This window comes from Simochromis diagramma, unplaced genomic scaffold, assembly GCF_900408965.1.
Source record: "Simochromis diagramma unplaced genomic scaffold, fSimDia1.1 OVJJ01000361.1, whole genome shotgun sequence".
NCBI classification, from domain to species: Eukaryota; Metazoa; Chordata; class Actinopteri; order Cichliformes; family Cichlidae; genus Simochromis; species Simochromis diagramma.
In genome coordinates this window covers 18,365,621-18,386,014 of record NW_024386860.1, presented here as the reverse complement: position 1 = coordinate 18,386,014, position 20,394 = coordinate 18,365,621, and the positions used below count along the sequence as shown (strand labels likewise).

The 20,394-nt window shown below is 46.3% G+C and overlaps 1 protein-coding gene across 1 annotated transcript in view; it reads left to right on the top strand.

Moving 5' to 3' along the window:
* The window catches only part of nek11 (NIMA-related kinase 11), a 62,474-nt gene that overhangs the window by 18,684 nt on the left and 23,396 nt on the right, over positions 1-20,394 (top strand). The window contains exons 3-9 of the mRNA XM_040030897.1: positions 441-559; positions 830-894; positions 2,057-2,183; positions 15,592-15,741; positions 15,865-15,924; positions 16,003-16,081; positions 18,919-18,992. Of these exons, the coding sequence (XP_039886831.1) occupies positions 441-559; positions 830-894; positions 2,057-2,183; positions 15,592-15,741; positions 15,865-15,924; positions 16,003-16,081; positions 18,919-18,992 (674 nt within the window). The remainder of the gene's footprint in view (positions 1-440; positions 560-829; positions 895-2,056; positions 2,184-15,591; positions 15,742-15,864; positions 15,925-16,002; positions 16,082-18,918; positions 18,993-20,394) is intronic.

Sequence of the window (20,394 nt, the reverse complement as noted above, 5' to 3'; positions counted from 1 at the left end):
ATCACATCGTCTTATAAAATCCAGAACTGAGCAAACAAAGCTGTTTGAACTTTCCTTTAATATCTCAGTAATCTGATTATAATCGTCGGCACATCAGCGGACGGGCTGCAGTTAGCTGCTGCTGGCAGTTGGTGCGGCTCCTTTTAATTGCATCAGTCTGACAGAACGTGAACACGCCAGGCTGAGAGCGAACAGCAGTACCGACCTGTAGCTGGAGCTTCAGCCGCACGTTAATGAGCTGCTGGAGTGAAGCTCTCTGACTTCTGGCTGCAGCTGCAGGCGTCCCCAAACTGGTCTGCTGTCAAAGCTTCCTTCATTTCACACAGAAGCTGAGACGAAAGCCTGAGCCACTCAGGAGCTGCTACTGTGGAGTGAAGTGGAATGACACATGCACTTCAGTCAATGAGTGACGCATCACTTCCTCCTCGCTGTGCCCTCAGGATCGGGATCTGGACTGTAAGATAGGAGAGGTGAGACGAGCTGGGCGGAGCCTTCCTGAAAGCCAGGTCGTTGATTGGCTCATCCAGCTCCTGCTCGGCCTTCGCTACATACACGACAGGTGCAGAGTTTTCTATTATTTCCTCTAAAGTCGTCTTTGGCTTTATATGTTTGTCCTGTTTCTGAAGCGAATCTGCTCCACATGTTTTATCTGCTGACACTCGGTAGTTAAGTAGAAACACGTTTTTGTGGTTTAATGAGATTCTAGGTGACAACAAAAAGCCACAAAAACAGTAACATTTGTAGCTGGTTAATATTAGAACAAATGACTGCAGACTGAAGTGGCTTCAGTTTGCAACCTGCTTTTTATCCGCTGTGCTGCTCTCTGCAGGCGGATCCTCCACCGAGATCTGAAGGCCAAGAACATCTTCCTGAAACGAAACCTCGTTAAAATCGGTGAGCGTCCTCTTTGTGCTGCTGCTGCTGCGAAGGCTTGCGGTACTTTCCTCACGTTTGTGCGTGTATTACAAAACTGTCTGCTGCCTAAAAGGGCTTCTTCCTCTCACTAACAGCAACAACAACAAACGGGGCCGCAAATAGAAGCGTGCTTCCAGCTAACGAGTGGGTAGTAACGCAGGAGGAAGTGGGTTTACGCTGAGTGTGTGGAGTGTAAACTCAGCAGATTGTTGCTGCTGCTGCCGTCTGCAGTTTTGGACCAGAACTCTGTGAGAGTTTAGTTTACCAGCTGCACACACGGAGCAGCGACGCCACAGAGACGCTGCAGATCTACTGTGCAGTCATGTGAGCGGCGTTACGTTCGGCACAGTTAGTGGTTTCCAGTAGCTGTCAGCAAAGGTGTCGTCTCACTGTGTCACGATCAGCCTTATGTTAATCAGATACTCAAATACATCAGCGTAGAATTAGAAGTTCCAGATCTGTATCCACAGATCTGCTCATTCACTCATTGGCTGTTGCTTTGGAGCTGTCGGGGTCAGTAGCGGACACTCTGGTCCATTTCCATTGGATTAGTGCGTTCTCCAACTTTAAATGTTCATTGTGTGTTTCACAGCTGAGCGACCGAGTGTCTCTGACTCTCCGCGGCTCCGTTGCTCCTACAGAAGTTATTTAAACCTCTGACGTCTCAGCTCAGGTGCTCTTTGTGGTCTCAGAGCGTGATGTTCCCACGTCGAGCTCTGAAGAGCTTTTTGTCGCTGTTTGAGGGCTGCTGGAGGTGAATAATGCAGCTTTGCTCTTTATAGACAGAACAAAAAATCAGAAGACTTGGAAGGAAGCGGGTAAATCGTTCAGGCCGAACCTGAAGCTTAGGAAAGGGTGAAACCGGGTCTGAAGCGTGGTGCCGGAAACCTTCACTGCCTGTGGGACAGCTCATTGATTCTTCATGATTTCTGCAAAGCGTGGTGAGGATCACGCAGGTCTGTGGATCGTTCAGTATCTGTGGGATGTATGTACCTGTGACGTTATCGGCCCACCGTGACACGGAGCATGTGTTTGGCGTGTGCAGGTCCAGGTGTTCACGGACCTTCTGCAGGTTCTTTAGATGTTCAGATTCAGTTTAACAGCAGATCAGTCATCAGGATGATGCTTCTCATGTTTCCAGGTGACTTTGGTGTTTCCTGCCTGCTGATGGGATCATGTGACCTGGCCACCACCTTCACAGGGACTCCGTACTACATGAGCCCAGAGGTGCTGAGCCACCAGGGCTACGACTGCAAATCTGACATCTGGTAACCTTTGAAAGGCCCCGTGTGCAGTGTTGGTATTAATATTCCTTTTTGACTGGTGCTCAATTTTGTATTTTCAAAATAGAATTAAAATAGTTGTTATTGGTTATTATGGTTATTTTTATCAGGCTGATGATGTGTGTCTCATGTTCTGCCTTTGGACCTTGTCTCCTTTTCTTCTGACCACACATTTGCAAAGCTCAGCTTAGTTTTTGGTCGTTCGTGACGTTTCAGGTATTTCTTTAGTGTCGGATCAAGCCGCTTCGGGCGTGATCAGAATCTTTGGCCGGTTTGATGTTTTTAAGGATTTGAGACCGACTCTGAGATGAGGAGTGTGGCTGCAGGCTGCTGTCTGTGTGGAAGCTCTGAGCCTCCTTCAGACAAAACATGTTCTTTGTCATTGTGAAACAAGATGAAAGGGATTCAGATAAAAAGCCCAGACCTCGGTTAAAGTGAATTTCACACCAGCTTTGTGCAGCTTCATTTTCCTCTGCTGTGATTGGTTCTGAGCTGGAGGCTGTACAGGTGCATCGTGGGAAGGGCTGATGGAGGAACGCCTGCAGGTGGAGAGCAGGAATTCATTTAACTGCTGCTGCTGCAGGAAGGAAAGCGAACGGGCTGCAGTCAGAGACTTTCCTGCAGATTTTACCCACAGATCCAGTTTTCACGTTCTGTACCTGAGGAGGAGTGGAGAGGCGCGGTGCAGGCTGCAGTATAACGAGGAAATGATGCTGAACAGGACACACTGGTGTAAATCACACCACAAATTGTAAATCCTGATATTTTTGTCATCCAGGTTGCTCGGCACAGTTGGTGTACATTTAAGTTTTAGGAGGATAAAGGCGTGCGTTTGTTGTCCCTGCGGTCTGAAGCGGTCCCTGAAGAAGGCGTTTGTTCCACAGATGTTTGTGCAACTTTCAAATTGAATCTGTGACGCAGCCGACTGAGTTTAACATGCAGAGAGGCCTCTGCCAAGATCCAGCGAGGACGAGATGAGCCTGATCTCGCTTGCATCCTTGACGGCAGAGAAATAATCAAAAAGAGCTGACAGCAGCAGGCGGGACAGCGACTCAGACACGCGTTCAGTCGACGTGTGGAGCGCAGAGGTGGCCTGACAGGGTGAAAGATGAGATGGAGAGAGCTGCTCCGTGAAGTCAGCGTGGGACTGACGTTTCCAGTTAGAGTTCAGGACGACCGAAAGATGCTTTTATTGTGATGTGTGATGTAATCACATGTAATCATGTGTGTTTGGTGAGTGATCGGTGCAGACTGTGCACAACAGGAAACGAGGGAGAATGTCAGACAGTGCTCTAAATGAATCACATGAACGTTTTCAGTAACATTACTGCAGTAAATTCAGTAATCACATTACAGTCACAGTTATATAATTACTCATGTTACAAAGGCTCTTCAGGTATCTGCACGCTGGGTGGACAGGAATGCTTTCTTCCTGCAGCTGATTTCAGGTCTGTGCTGGTGGAGGAGAGCGGTGGAGCCGTCACATTACTGTTACAGTTACTGTGCAAAAGCGCCGACGCACAGAGTGCTGTCAAAGCTGCAGCAGGTAACGAAGCAGCGACGAGCAGTCAGCACCTGTTCGTGTGTCCACGGCTGAATCACCGCGGCGCTCTGATGCGCCTGGGTCGGTTTTCTTCTTTGCTTTGTGTTCGTACGTAAATACTAAGAGAAAGATCGCGTGTGTCCTTGTTAGGATAGGGATTCGTGTTGGTGTGTGGAATTTGTTCCTCTAACTGTTAATCATGTGGTAATGCATGTGTGGTCCTTTTAAGGAGTAACGTGAAAATGATGTAACAACTGGTCTAACGAATCTCCGGCGAGGAGCTGAGTAAACAGCCGTCTGGACCACAGCGATCTCTCTCACCAACACCAGTTTGTGTTTATACCGAAGTCAGTGTAACTTTTAACTCGAATAACTAAACATAAAAATATTTACAAGAATATTCTTATGCAAATTTTAATGATGTGACTTTGATTCAGTGTTTCTCAAATCATCAATATTATTCTCTGTCTCGTGCTTTCAGTTGAATTTTATTTAAATCACAGGAACAGTCACTTCAAGATGCTTTATATCGTAAGATAAAGATCCTGCACCCCAACAATCAAACTTTGGTGACAGTGGGAAGGAAAAACTCCCTTTTAACAGGAAGAAACCTCCAGCAGAACCAGGCTCAGGGAGGGGCGGGGCCATCTGCTGTGATTGGTTGGGGTGAGAGAAGGAAGACAGGATAAAGACATGCTGTGGAAGAGAGACAGAGATTAATAACAAGGATGATTAAATTACATTTTCCTCCTCAAACACAGGAGATCCAATCACACACACACACACACACACACACACACATATAATATATATATACAGTATATATAAATCTCTGTTCCACACTTAACGCTATTCAATCAGCTACGTAATTTAAATTTATTGCTGCCTGTTTTACAAACTTACTGGTGACCAGTGCTTCCCCTCAGCCTCGTGCTAAACACACCTGTGGTACCTGTTCTAAAGTTCTACCTGACCTTTTCCTCAGGTTTCTTAGACATTTTCAGAAAACTTGACCTCTGACCTTGAGGTCGACGCCTCTGTGCTGTCAGTTTGAAAATCCTACATGATTTCATTCTCCAGTTCAAAGCCGTGTGTCCGCCCGGCAGATTAGCGACAACAACCCATCAGTAGAATCGATGGGGTGTAACAAACAGTGCACAAGACACAGAACAGAAACATACACAGTTTTTACATATTTCCATCAAGGACAATGGTTACCAAAAGCAGAGTATTGTACCGTTATTACATTAAATAAAATTAAATACAGATAACAGGCAAACCCAGGTTTAGTGTGAATCGGTTGATAAAATAGTGCAAGATACAGATGTAAACATCTGTGTTTGTTGGGAGCAGTTCTGATTGTGCAGTCTGACAGCTGCAGGGAGGAAGGAGCTGCAGAAACGCTCCTTCATATGCATCCACTGAAGCAGCTCTGCAGTTCAGCAACATTTACATGCATGGGCTGGGAGACTCTGTCCATCATCAGCTATTTTGGCCAGAGTCCTTCTGTCTCCATCACCTGCACTGGGTCCAGGGTGCATCCCAGAACAGAGCTGGCCTTCCTGATGAGTTTATCCAACCTCTTCCTCTCAGCTGCAGATAAACTGCTGCTCCAACATACAACACTGTAAAAAATGACAGATGCCACCACAGAGTCATAGAAGGTCTTTAAAAGCGCTCCCTGGACTCCGAATGACCTCAGCCGCCTCAGCAGGTAGAGTCTGCTCTGACCCTTCCTGTAAAGAGCATCAGTGCTGTGGCTCCAGTCCAGTTTATTACTCAGGTGAACACCCAGGTACCTATAAGAGTCCACTATCTCAATGTCCACTCCCTGGATGTTCACCGGTGTCAGTGCGGTGGGTCTGCGTCTCCGGAAGTCCACCACCAACTCCTTGGTTTTCCCGAGCTGATCAGCAGGTGGTTCTGCTGACACCAGTCTACAAAGTCCAGAGTCCACTGTCTGTACTCTGAGTCGTCCTCACCTGTGATGAGGCGACTATGGCAGAGTCGTCAGAGAACTTCTGTAGGTGGCAGCGTGGGGAGTTGATGGAGACGTCTGCGGTGTAGAGGGTGAAGAGGAACGGTGCCAGCACAGTGTGGGGCCCCCGTACTGCAGACCAGCGTGTCAGAGACACAGCCCTGTGACCTCACATACTGTGGGCGTACTGTGAGGTAGTCCAGTATCCACTGGGACATGTGGTGGTCCACTCCCGATAGCTCCAGCTTGTCTCTCAGAAGTCGTAGAAACAGTCTATGTTTATGTGTGAGTAAACACTATAAACATTATAAATAAATAGTAGATTTCTACACATCGCATTTAGAAATTTGTCTGCTTTGAAACTTTTTCTGCTCCCGTGCAGCACGTCATCCTTCTTTATCCACATCTGCATATCTCTGCACAGAGAAGGAAGCAGCTCTTTTCTTTTTCTTGAAGTCAGCAGCAGGCTTTGAGCCTCCTGACACTTTCCAACTGCTTTGTTTCTCTTTTGTTTCTTTACTCAGACACAGCGGGATTTAGAAGCTCACTGAAAAGTCAGAAAGGAAATGATGTGGCTCACGCCGCTGCACGTAGGGCCATCCCTAACGCTGAAAGTGGAAGAGAATTTGTTTGTGCTGTAGACGCTTTCTAGATGGAGCGCTAAAAATTAGAGAGGGAGGTACATTTTATCCTCACCAGAGTTGGACTTGCTCGAGGTCTGTGGGGACCGACTCAGTCTTGAAGCCAACCAAGTGGACATTGGAGGAAGTGCAGGCTTTGGCACTTGCACGCTGGGTTCTTGATCATAAAGAAGAAATTTCTGTTTGTCTTTGTTAAAACCACAGAGTGAAACCAAACACTCGCCTGGCAGCCTGTTAATGACACAAACTGCAGGCTTCAGATCAGACGGCCTCTTCGGGATGAATGGAGGAGGGCGGTACGCAGCGGCGGCGGCAGCTGCTCCGACATCTGATTAAACGCGTGCGTTCACACTCTGACGCTCACGTCTCTGATAAACTCTTTGTTCTGCCGTCAGGTCCTGATTAAAGCCAACATGCATTTGTTTCCTCCTCAAACTGTGTTCAGTCCGTGTGCAGTTTGCAGCAGCAGCGTTGTAGTGATTGGACGTGATTGGACGTTAACAATGACGCCAGCAGATTTGGGACAAACAGCAACAGTTATGAAAAAGAAGCAAAATCTTCCCTCCTTTCTTTCTCATCCTCTCGGACCTGCTTCACGTTCTGTGATCTCTTCTTTAATTAGCTCCATCTGCACGAGCGACGCCCAAACCATCAGCTCTGTTTCTGTCTGTAATTATCCCCATGAACAAACACAAGCTTTATCTTTCAATTATTACCAATTTACTCAGTTTTTATGTTTCAGTATCAATGCACTATCGCACGTCTGGGTTTTTATTTGCTAATTACGGATTGACTCTGCTTGTCACAAATAATTCAGGATCTGATGATAACTGTCTCGTTAACGATGCAGTGTTTGCTGGGAAATGACAATGAGGTGATCCTGCAGAGCTCAGGAGACAATGGCATCAGTGAGATCAGTGATCGAGGCAATGAGAAGGTCAGAGATAAATGTCTCCACGATCTCTCTTTTCTTGGTGGTGGTTGATGGAGGGAAATGGGAAAACTGGGGTGAGGGAGTGTGTTACTGGTGCCTGTGTGACTTCAGGGTGGTTATGGTCTTTGGGAAGAAACTGTTAAGCAGGCTGAGCAGCTTGTCCTTGATGATGTTTGCTGCTCTGCTGAGGCAGTGGGAGGAATAAATGTCCATCAAGGAGGGGAGAGGGCAGCCGATGATCTGAAGCCTCGCTCTGACCGCCTTGGTGCAGCCATACTGTGATGCAGTAAGTTAGCAGGCTCTAAATGGACGAGCGGTAGAAGGTCCGCAGCAGGTTGGAGTTCAGCTTCCCGAGGACTGTCAGAAGGTGCAGCTGTTGTTGGTCCTTGTTGACGGTGTAGACCCTCTCCACATGCTCCCTGTTGATGTAAAGGGGGGCTAAGTCAGTGCCTCCTGACGTCAACAATGACCTCTTTGGTTTCTCAGTGGGTTCAAGTGCCGAGGGTTGTTAGTGAAAAGTTGGTTCGAGCCCCGGCTCAGACAGTCGCGGTCGTTGTGTCCTTGGGCAAGACACTTCACCCGTTGCCTACTGGTGGTGGTCAGAGGGGCCCGGTGGCGCCAGTGTCCGGCAGCCTCGCCTCTGTCAGGGCGCCCCAGCACAATGTAGCTGCCATCACCAATGTGTGGATGACTGGATGTGTAAAGCGCTTTGGGGTCCTTAGGGACGAGTAAAGCACTATATAAATACAGGCCATTTACCATTTAAACCGCTCATTCCAGTTCCAAATATTTAAACTTTTTAAATGTGTGTTACTGTGTGGTACAACATGACTAGACTAAATCTCTCCTCTAAACATAATTTAGTTTTTTTTATATTGTTAATCATTTTTAATAATTTGGTGTTGTGATAATTATTTTTATATATTACCAAGAATGTTATCTGCTCTTTAAGTCTGACGCCATCAGCTGTTTCAGGTCTCAAAGTCAAACGAACACTGCAGCATCACTGAAACTAAATTCTTTCATCTTTAATAAAATCATCAGCGTTGCTGCTTTACCAGGTGTAACAATGAAGTTTAACATCCATGAAAACAGAATTTATTAAATTCAACAGAGTTAGAAGTTAGCAGGAAGTTAGCTCGCTAGCTTCCACCTAAACATGATATAGCATGTTCTGACTGAGAGGTTTCTGAAACAATTCAAACGTACAGCTCTGCTGTCACTTCCAACATAAATGAAGACAGAAAAATAAAGTTGGGGTGTTTTCTCTGGAAGCTCCGCCCCCAAGAACAGACTTTTCAGGAAAAGAATGGTAAATGGTAAATGGCCTGTATTTGTACAGCGCTTCACTAGTCCCTAAGGACCCAAACGCACTTTACACATCCACCCATTCACACACTGGTGATGGCAGCTACATTGTAGCCACAGCCGCCCTGGGGCGCACTGACAGAGGCGAAAGAAGGGCTGCACCGTCCGCCGTTTTGTGCCTGGCTCTGGAAACGTTACTGCGGTGTGGAGTTTTACACTTGAAGGTGAATAAAAAGTTAAGGCTCAAACACCAGGAGAGAGCAAGTAGACCCTCTATGCACATATAGACTTTTACTGAGGTAACTTGTTTTTACTGGTAATGTTGACTGGTTACCAAGCAACATGAAAGGCGCACGTGAGGCCCCAGTTAGCTAATGCTAATTGATATCTAATGATGTCATCATCAAATTAGTAATAATCAAACATAATGTAAGTGAAGATTGTTCATTTAGAATTAAAAAAATAAAAACAGACTGTTACATTTTGTGTTATATTGACATGAGACGGATGTAAAGACGTCATGTGAAAGAATAACATAAAAATCTTGTAACATAGAAAAGTTGTGCAGTTATAAAACTGAAGATTAAGGGTGGCTAAACATGTTTCTGTTGAGTGTGAACGATCTGCATATTTGTGTCGTGTGAATCCAGCAGGTTATTTTTTTCAGTGAGCGTTCCACTGTGCCGTGTATAGCGAGGCTTTTATTTTGGCGGTCTGTTTCAGAGAGCCAGGAGCAATAACCTCCTGATGTTTGTTCATAGCAAGAAGCTCAATGGCAAAAAAAGCCCACCGCAGATCTATAAGATTAATCTTCCACTGAAACAGAAAGAAACACACACACACACACACACACACACACACACACACACACACACATGCACACACACACACACACATGCACACACACACACACACACGCATACACGCACACACACACACACACACATGCACACACACACGCATACACGCACACACGCACACACACACATGCACACACACGCACACACATGCACACACACATGCACACACACACACACACACACACACACACACACACACACGCATACACGCACACACACACACACACACATGCACACACACATGCACACACACACACACACACACACATACACACACACGCACACATGCACACACGCACACACACACACACACACACGCACACACACACGCACACACGCACACACGCACACGCACACACATGCACACACACACGCACACACGCACACACGACACAGCACACACACACGCACACTCACACACACACGCACACACACAGGCACACGCACACACGCACACATGCACACACGCACACACATACACCGACACACCACACACAGCGCACAACACGCACACACGCACTACGACACACATTGCACACACATGCACCACACACGCACACATGCACACACGCACACACCACACGCACACACACACACACGCACACACATGCACACACGCACACAAACACGCAACACACGCACACCACACACGCACACACACACACACATGCACACACACACACACACACCACGCACACACACACGCACACGCACACGCACACACACACACGCACACACGCCACACACACACACACACCTGCACACCACACACACGCACACACGCACACACACACACACCCCCACACGCACACCACGCACACACACACACACACACGCACCACACACACACACACACACACACACACACATACACACACACACACACACCCACACACACACACACACACACACACACACACACACACACACACAGCTTGTCAGAGACCACGCCCCTCCGCGGTTATATTCCAGTTTATTCTGACACAGCTACAGAACAGCAGGCGTCGTGTGAAGCTCCAACATGTCGGAGGTTTCAGCTTCAGCCATTTGACTGTTAAATTGAAGAAACCTTCGTCACTTTCTGCTGCTAATTACCTCATCATCATCATCCGCTGTGATCTGTTCCTCTCTAATTACGACCGCTGACCTCCGACTGATGTCAGCGCTGCGTGCGTCTGCGCTCGTTTCACTCCTGTTGTCTGGACTCAGGTTGGGGGCTGAATGAGACTCGTTAGATTTAAAGGTGACGCTGTGCTGAGAGAAGCGATGATTGATTTATAAAGAGCTTCACACACTGAAAGACTTACAACTAAATAACAGCGCACTCAACAAACCCGACAAAAAATCCCTGCGAGAGCCCAGAGTTCATGATTTAGAGGTGCGTGTGTGGACATGAGCTGAGGCACAGGTGGATTGAACTGAAATTGAAAGCCTTTATTGTCATTATACATAGTATAACGCAATCAGAAACAGCTCTATAAAAGTCCACACATGCTTATAGCACATTATAAAAACTATACAATAATTTAACTATACACTTACTATAAATATAAATAGACAGCACAGTGCTGACACAGAGACAGACAGGCAGAGAACTGATGATATTTCAGTGCAGATTACTTTGTACAAGTTTGAGTTGAGTATGATGGCTTTGGGGAAGAAGCTGTCCCTGAGTCTGATCCAGACAGCTGAGGCGGTTCGAGAGTCTGACTGGGATGTCTCCTTCACGCCATACGCCGGAGGTTTTCCAGACACGCCTGGGTGGTAGGAATATATATTATTATTGTCTTACCTTGGGATTGGTCGGCAAGAACTGGAAGAGGAAGATGACGTCTGGAACACAAGATACGTGGAATAAACTCTACTGTAGTTTCAGCCACTCGATGTGGCTGACCTCAGTGAGTCGTCATTCTTTGTCCCGTCTTCCTCCCTGTGAAGGAGTCAGACTTCACAGGCCCCAACCCGGCAACACAATGCTTACTTTGACAAATAGCAAATCACAGCAAATAAATATAGAGACAGAATAATGTGCACATTATGCAAAAAAGTCAACACATCTGAGACAAGTGGAGAGCATTACAACTGCTCACCCCCCTCTCCAATCCTGACGGCTGCTCCTCCCTGAGCCTGGTTCTGTTGGAGGTTTCTTCTCATTAAAACAACGTTCTTCCTTCCCACTGTCTCCGAAGCACAGCTCATCTGATTGTTGGTGTTTTCTCTCTTCCCTCTGTGTTATTGTCGCCTCTGTCTTACAATCGAATAGTCTCAAAACTGATTTGGAGCTATATAAATAAAATAAAATAGAATTGAAGGTGGCCACAGCATAAAGCACATCCTGCTTTTTGATGCACTTTGAATCTAACAGCGACCACAAACTACAAAATTAACATCATGCTGTATTCAGTGGGATTTGAAGCTAGCAGCTGAGAACATAAAGTGTTTGCTGAGGTCAGTACATGCTCATCTATGGCTGTGTCTCAATCCAACGACCGCACGCTTCGTAGTGCGCATTTGGAGACCGATTACGTCACTGCGACGACGGCTGGCCCAATTCGAAGTGTACTCTAGATGCGCCGTTCATTTCCCCAAATTTGAAGCGTGGTCTGGTGTACACTTCGTAGTCCTAATATATCCCACAATTCATGTGTGGATAATTTTGCCCAAAAAAATGGCGGACGGCTGAAGCGGAGCGGCCGAAGAGTGAACTGTGAAAAGTAAGTACTGAATATTATGTCACTCATTTCTGTGCGAATGTTTAATAATGAAGAACATTAAAACATGACTGTTGGCCACATGTCGGCACAGTTATGTGACATTAGTGACGTTTGTACTAACTTGGTTTTAAAGCCTTTAAATATACGTTGTTCGATAGTCGACCTTAATCTTACAGAGAATGTGATGATTTTATGGATAATTAAAGTCAGTCATATATCCACAAACACAACAAGCTGAAAGTCAGTGATGCTGCTCGGTTTGCAGTCCTGAACATCACGGCACAAGCAGGATTCACTGCACTGTTAATGTTAGCTATGTTATATTGCTGCCTCTGTTCGGTGGTATCGAGCCAAACGCACTTTAACGTGTGTTTGAACGAGCTGACGGTTCACTCGTTAAGCTGAAAGAAAGATGCTTTAATCACAGCAGTCACACATGTGTCCACTGCACCATCTGGAACTCTTCTTGTTTACACTCGTAATAACACAAACACTAAATCCTGCTTCTCTGGTGCTGTTGTGTAGCAGTGTGTACACCTGAGACTGTCACCTGTCTGTCTGTCCTGCACTCTCTCTCTGTTTCTTTCTCTCTGATTGTGGAATAAAAGTATGAACATGTGTTTATAAGTTACACTTGTGTCTGAATCCTGCAGCTTATCACACATTTGATTTCCATGTGTGACGACTGCAAGTGTCCAGAGTGAGGACAGACTGAGGGACCCACTGCTGCACATCATCTGTGAGGCTTTGCAGCCCTGATGATCCACCAGGACAAACTCAGCAGTGTGTGAGGAAGAGGAGGAGGAAGAGCCAGCAGCAGCTGACAGATGGAGAGAATAGACAGACTGTTCCCTGTTTGTGAAGGACTGCTAGGAAAGTTTAACATAACTGTCTGTGCTGAATCAGTCTTATTAGGTAATGTTCCAATAATGTTATCATCCCAGTGTTTCCAGTGTGGGAGAAAGTACTCAGGGCCTTCAAGTTACACACTATGAAAGGCAGCAACAAGTTTAATGTTCAGAAACCTAAAGTCTGTATCAGCAGCAGAATGGAGCTAAAAATACATGTTGGTTTCAGTTCTATGAAGCTTTGAGGATTTTGGATCAGTAGCTGCTGTGTTTGTTGCATCATATTGCTGTAACTGTTTATATGCTTTATATATTCTGAGCTAAGTTGATCTGTAGTGTTACATCATATTCTATAAGGATGTTATGTGTTTGTAGACTTTCTGCCCAGTTTGACCCATTTAGCAGAAGTCAGCCTGTTTAAGGCTCTGATATCTATTCTGTGTGACTTACAGCAGTTATGACATGGTCTGATTTTCTCACCCAATAAAGGAATATTTCATATATCAGTCTACTCTTCATTCTATCAGACACAGTTATCACAGCTCGTACATTTGCTTTTTACACATATATGTAAGCAATGAGCCAAATTTAGTAATGCCAACATATTAAAAGAACAATATTTGCCTCTTATATATGATACATCTGTATATACACTGTCAAAGGTACTGGGGTGATTGGAAATATAAATAACTGCAACTTGAATCTTTGACCCAGAGTTCAAGTTCACTGCTGTAATATGTGTTTATATATATATATATATATATATATATATATGTGTGTGTGTGTGTGTGTGTGTATATATATATACATATATATATATAGATAGATATATATATCTCATACTTCGTAGTCCGCAAATTGTGCGGTCGCTGGATTGGGACACAGCCTGTATAACCAGACTGCTAAAAGCCCCCTGGTGGCCATTATAAACACTGCAGGTTTGAGGCATTTCTAGTGTGACTTCAGGAATCTATGTCCATCTTTTCTGTACAGTCTGTGCTCCAGCTTGTGCAACATTTAATCCCGCCTACCCTGATTGTTTGGTTAGAATGTGAAGTAAACTACTTAAAGTAAATCCATCACATCCATTTTCTCCTGCTTATCCAATTCATGGTTGCACTGGCATGGAGTGTATCCCAGCAGTGTGATCCCACAGTCAGTCTATCGCACACACAGACGCCCAGCAGCTTGTGGGGCTGCAGTGCTAACCACTGCACCACCGTGCTGCTGATGCACTCAGGGTTTTAATCAGCGATGAGGAGCATGAATGCTGAGGTTTAATATGAATTTTAATGTAATTTTTCCAAGATGACCAGCAATTAGAATCTAAGTTTGAAAATATGAAGACGTTTGTTGACTTTGTGCTATAAGCTGAGTTTGTTAGCTGCATATCAGAGTTTGGGGATGTTTCTGGAATGCTGCAGATGGAAAAATGTTGACCATCAGAGAAGTCACGAAATCAGCTCTCAAAACATGTTGAGCCATCTCAGCTGTTGGAGAGGACCTTCAGGCTTACTGGGCCCGGGCACGTCCATCACTGTCTGCATCACTGTGTTTCCAACAGCAGCAGTTCAGATTCCACGTCTTTGGCAGCCGTGAAAACCAGTGTTGATCAAGTTACTTGAAAAAAGTAATCAGTAACTAATTACTTCCCCCAAAAAGTAATCCCGTTATTTTACTGATTACTTGTTTTCAAAAGTAATTAATTACTTAGTTACTTTTTAAAAACACGATTTACAACCTGAACAGGTGATAAAGCGATAGATCTTTCAGCCCAATTCTACTTTTTCTGCATAATCCATCATACAAAATGTAATCAAATGGAAAAGCATCTTTTTAAAACTTTTTTTATTAGTTTTAATCTTTTAACTTTATGCATCAAGCAAAATTTAATTATATGCAACATTCTCTGGCTGGAAGAAATTAGTTTAACATTTAAACCTATTTTCTGCACATAAAATAAAATATTTGACGTGCAAACGCTGCAGTTCCTCCAGTGACCACTTGAGACCTTCATCCAAAACTGAGTCCATCTCCATTGACTCCAATGAAACTGTTATAACCTGTTTGTGGCTGCTTTGACTGACAGGTGGGCGGTGACACAGGTGGCAGTCACAGCTGTCTGTAGGCTTCATCTCAGCTGATCCGCTGAACGCTCCTCTGCTGTTCATTTAAAGTGGCAGCTGTGAGGTTAATTGTCCTAACAGACTCTCTGTGTCCCAGCTTTTGGTTTTTAATCAGTGCTGATCAATAATGAGCAGGTATCAGTGTCTGTGCCCTCGCTGTTTGAGTTAAATCTGCTCAGTCTTGTGTTGTGCACTTCAACAAATGTCATCACTGTTTCACATCAGCATAAAAACAAACACGTAATTTTGAAGAAAGCGGAGTTAAAGTCCTGTTCGTAGCATGAGGATACAGTGAAGCTAAGCAGAGAGCCTGAGGTCAGTCTGCACCGGGCTGATCGCACACAGCTGAGGTGTAAACGTGTCCCAGCGTGATGAAAGGTTTGCTTCGCTGTGAGCCAGCAGGAACACATTTCCAAACCAGCCGATGTTTCTGCACTGCAGGGCTCTGGGCTGCCTCCTCTACCAGATGTGCTGCCTGACTCACGCCTTCCAGGGTCCAAACTTCCTGTCTGTGGTGATGAAGATCGTGGAGGGAGACACGCCAGCGCTGCCCGCCGCCTACTCTCCAGATCTGAACTCTGTCATGCGGAGGTGAGGAGGACGTCAGGCTAGCTGCTCGGTGAAGTCTCCCAGGCTGCTTTCACGTTAATATGCAAACACCAGGCTGTCCGCAGGTGTAAAGTCTCTTTTGGTAAAAGAAGTTTTGATCCTCAGATCATCACCGAGACAGAGAGTGCACCCGTCTCCTCCTATCCCAGCATTGTCCTCTGTCAGGTGCTATGAATTTACCCGAGTGTGTCACTGACTCTGAGCTCGCATTAACCAGCTGCTGTTTGTCTCTGTGTGAACCAGGATGCTGCAGAAACAACCAACATCCAGACCGACGGCGGCTGAGATCCTCAAGAGCAGATTCATGGAGGAGAACATGCAGGTTGGATTCTTTAGTTAAGCATTTCCTCAGCACCAGGTGAGCTGCAGGTATCTGAGCAGAGACGTGAGCCTCCCACCCACTGTGTCATTCTAACAACACCTGTCTCCACCCCCTCAGCCCCAGCTGGCAGATGGCCCCGCCCCTCCCTGAGCCTGGTTCTGCTGGAGGTTTCTTCCTGTTAAAAGGAAGTTTTTCCTTCCCACTGTCACCAAGTGCTTGTTCATAGGGGGTCATGTGATTGTTGGGTCTCTATCAACTTAAAGCACCGTGAGGTGACTGCTGTTGTGTTTTGGTGCTAAATAGATAAAATTTAATTAAACTAAAAAATAATAATAATTAGTGAAATTCTAAGAAGCATCAGTTATATCCAATAAAGCTGTACAAATAAAAGCTCTATATAAATCTTACTGAGCAGAAATCAAACAGAATAAACGTTTACAAGTCAAACAGGAACATTTTTAAATGTGTTGGTCTGTAGCTCCCGAGGTTTGGACATGAAAAGGTGAAAGCAGCTTCAGCGGTGAGTCGGAGGAACCACCGAGGCCTGAAACAAGCTTTCAAACCCACAGAGAAGCTGAAACGTCACGTTTGCTGGGAGTTTCCTGCAAAGATGAAATGTCTGGTTGTCCTAAATGAGCCCAGGATGCTGCTCAGACACAGACTAAATAAAGTTCACAGTAAATCTCTTCAGCCAGAGCAAACGTGCTCCCGTGCAGTCCTCCAAAACCACTGCTGCATGCTGCTCGACATGCACAACCCGGCCTGTTAGGCGAATGCTGATTGGCTGAGAAGTGGGTGACAGCAGAGTTCACTGGGAAGGGAAGAAACCATCAAAGATTAAACAAACTTCAGCATGAGAGCAGCGACAGCAGCTGCAGGGACACTTTCATTCTCTTCAACGCTTTCTGTGGCCACAGACCGGCCGCGCCACACGGTTTTGACTCCGCCCCCGTCGATAACAGACGCTCTCTGCAGGTAGACTGGTCATCAGAAACTGCACGACCACCACTGAACCATAATTTCCCCATTAGTTTAATGTCCTCTGAAGTGCTGAAAGCCTGTGTGTGTGTGTGCGTGTGTGTGTGTGTGTGTGCGTGTGTGTGTGTGTGCGTGTGTGTGTGTGTGTGTGTGTGTGTGTGTGTGTGTGTGTGTGTGTGTGTGTGTGCGTGCGTGTGTGTGTGTGTGTGTGTTATATAACAACATCACCCGTTTCCCATAACCCTTGCTGGAGGCTCAGTTCTTTGGATGTTCGGGGAACTCGGCGAGAGATAACACATTATGGTTTTCATGGAGTGGGTTGCCATGGTTTCCACTGAAATATTATTATGTTAATGTTGTTCCATACTGCAGCGTGGCACTCTGGGGCATCATGATGGCAGCTGAAGAGCTCCTGCAGCTCCGTAGCAGGTGACCCAGCGTTAATGTCTCCGAAGTCTGGGCAAATATCCGGGGATAAGATCTGAGGAATAACTGACACTTCCCAGAGTTTCACTTCACATAATGCTAGTCACAGTGCTGTGCACACAAATGATTAAATTAGAACACGCTGATAGATTTAACTCAACACTGAACCTACTTATTAAAAATGATTCACACTCTGAGCTTTTGTCTCGCTGCCTTAAAGACGAAGCTTCCACTGAAGCTCCTCCACAGCGAGCAGAGAGCGTGACACCAGAGCAGGACGATCGAGGGAAATCACAAAGGAAGTGCAGACGCTGACAGCTGTGATCTGGCATCGTTGGAGGGCGAACTAAAGCTTTATTGTTAATTCTGCGATACGTACGGGACGCAGACGGGATCCCAGCGGCGTTTCCCCCGACCCAGCGCGTGTAACGCGAGTGAATCTAAATGAAATTAAACGAACTAGATTAAAGATATGAAACCAAATATGAGGTGTGGATGGCTTGTCCCCGCTCTGGCTCTCCTCAGGCTACACAGGAAGTAGGAGCGCCGTGTGCCCGGCGGGCGTCCGTGCAGAGCCGACGACGGTGAGCGGACGTCCCAGGCGATTCCCCTCGCTCCCGACGAGACCCGGCGTTGTGTCGTTGTTGTTGTTGTGTGTCTGCAGTCAGCAGAGCGAGGAGCAGCAGACTCAGCGCACACCCCGGGGGCTCCAGCCTCGTGTGACCTGTTAAAGCTCAGTGTGACGAGCTCGGGCTCCCGAGGTTATTATAGTGAAGTAAGGCTGAACACAATCTGAAACTCACTGAAACAAATATTCAAAAGGTTTGATGGGTGCAGCTTTTTAAACCACAGCGGGAATAAAAGTGAAAGTATGCGCTCCAGCAGAAACCGACCACATCCACCTTTAGACCTCTTTTCATAGCTTCCAGTATTCTCATTAAAGCTCTCACCATCTTTGACCGAGCTCAGTGAATCTCCTGTGATCTCGTGGGACAGTTTTTCTGAGCCTGTGTGGTTCTGAGTGTCCTCCCTCTGATCAGCGTCTTCCTGTGGCGACCGACAGCAGGAGCAGCACCTCGCTCTGGTTCTGTTTGTGTTGGGTGTGATTTGAGCCGTTCTCCCTGCGTCTCTGTCGCGTTTGCTTGTACCTGATGTGACAGGTAACCCTGGGCTGCCATCTGTGACCTGTTTTGTTTCCTTTTGGAGGCACTCAGCAAACCCCTGGCTCAGTGACCCACAATGCATCACTGTGCTAGGATTCGTTTTTGAAATATTAGCCTCTGGGGTGCTCTCTCTATTGTAAGACAGGCAGGAGAGGACGCCCAATATTTAATTTCGTTTTATTATCCAGGACAGTCAGGCTGAACTGTTAAAATCATTTGCCTCAAACGCCGCCAAAGCTCTGCAGAGTCTCTGTGTCTCTGTTTTTGCAGAAAATGAAGGACAGGTTTGTCTTCGTCTCGTCAGAGAGAGGAAAGAGCGATGCTGCAGCCATCGCTAAGCACGTGTAAGTCTTCGTCATCATCAGCTGTCTCTTCCTTCATCGTCCTGCTGACGTCAGCCGTGGGACCCTCGTGTCTGACTCCAGATTACTACAGCTGGTCTGAGGTGTTTGCGTTTGTCTGAACGTGCTGCTGCGCATTAGCGACAAACATCTCCACGTCCACAGACCGAGTCGCTTTTCCAGCAGCAGCTTTGCAAGCCGTTCACTGCTGAGTGAACGTTGTTCAGTCTCTTTTCTAATAACATGACCTTTAACCTTTACACGTGGAGCGAGGCCTGTAAACTCTGAGACGCAGCTCTTTGTTGTCAGGAAATGTTGTCATTTTAATAATGAGCACCGCACTGATGCACACCTGCAAACTGCCAAAACCTCTGAGGTGCTGATGACCGTCAGTCGGTCATGTGACTGCTACTTACCCTTTCTGTTCCAGTGATGGTGGACATGATTTCCACAGGAATTCAATCGCTGGGCCCACGTCCTCGTTTGAGGTTTGACAGCGTTTTAGTGGATAAAGGTGAATGTAAGCGTTTGGACACGAGCTGAGCTGCGGTTTGGGGCGGGCCTCGAAGGGGCCTCCCCGTGAGATAAATACAAGTGAAGAAGTTAAAGAACTGAAAAGTGGAGGGAGAACGAACCGCTTGTAGAACTGGGGAACACATATAGATGAGAACCGGAAGGCGCGTGGTTAATCTCCAATTAATAATAAAAGCTCCACGTCGAGCAGCTCCAGCGATAAAACTCTCAGCCTCTTTCCTTTTTCTGCTCTTCTTTCTTTTTCTATTTATTTATTTTATTTTCATTTTCTTTCCACTTGGTTGCGTTTCCTCCTCTTCTTGCTTTCTTCACCTCCTCTGTGCCCTCCCTCCCCTCCTCTGCTGCTGCTCCACCTCCTCTTATTTTTCCTTTTCCTGTTTCCTTTCCCCTCCACCCTCGTTTTCATCTCCTTCATTATCCTTCTTCCTCTCCTTCTTAACATTATTTTCCTCCTCCTCTTCATTATGCAACTTTGCCTCATCCTTATCACACACACCACACACACACACAGACACACACAGACACACACACACACACAGACACACACACACACACACCACACACACACACACACACACACAGACACACACACACGCACACACACACAGACACACACACACACACACAGACACACCCACACACCACACGCACACACACACACACCCACAACACAGACACAACAGACACACACAAACACACCTACACACACACCACACCCACACACACAGCACCACACACAGACACACGCCACAGACACACACACACAAACACACAGACACACAGACACACACACACACACACACACAGACACACACCACAGACACACGCCACAGACACACACACACACACACAGACACACAAACACACACAG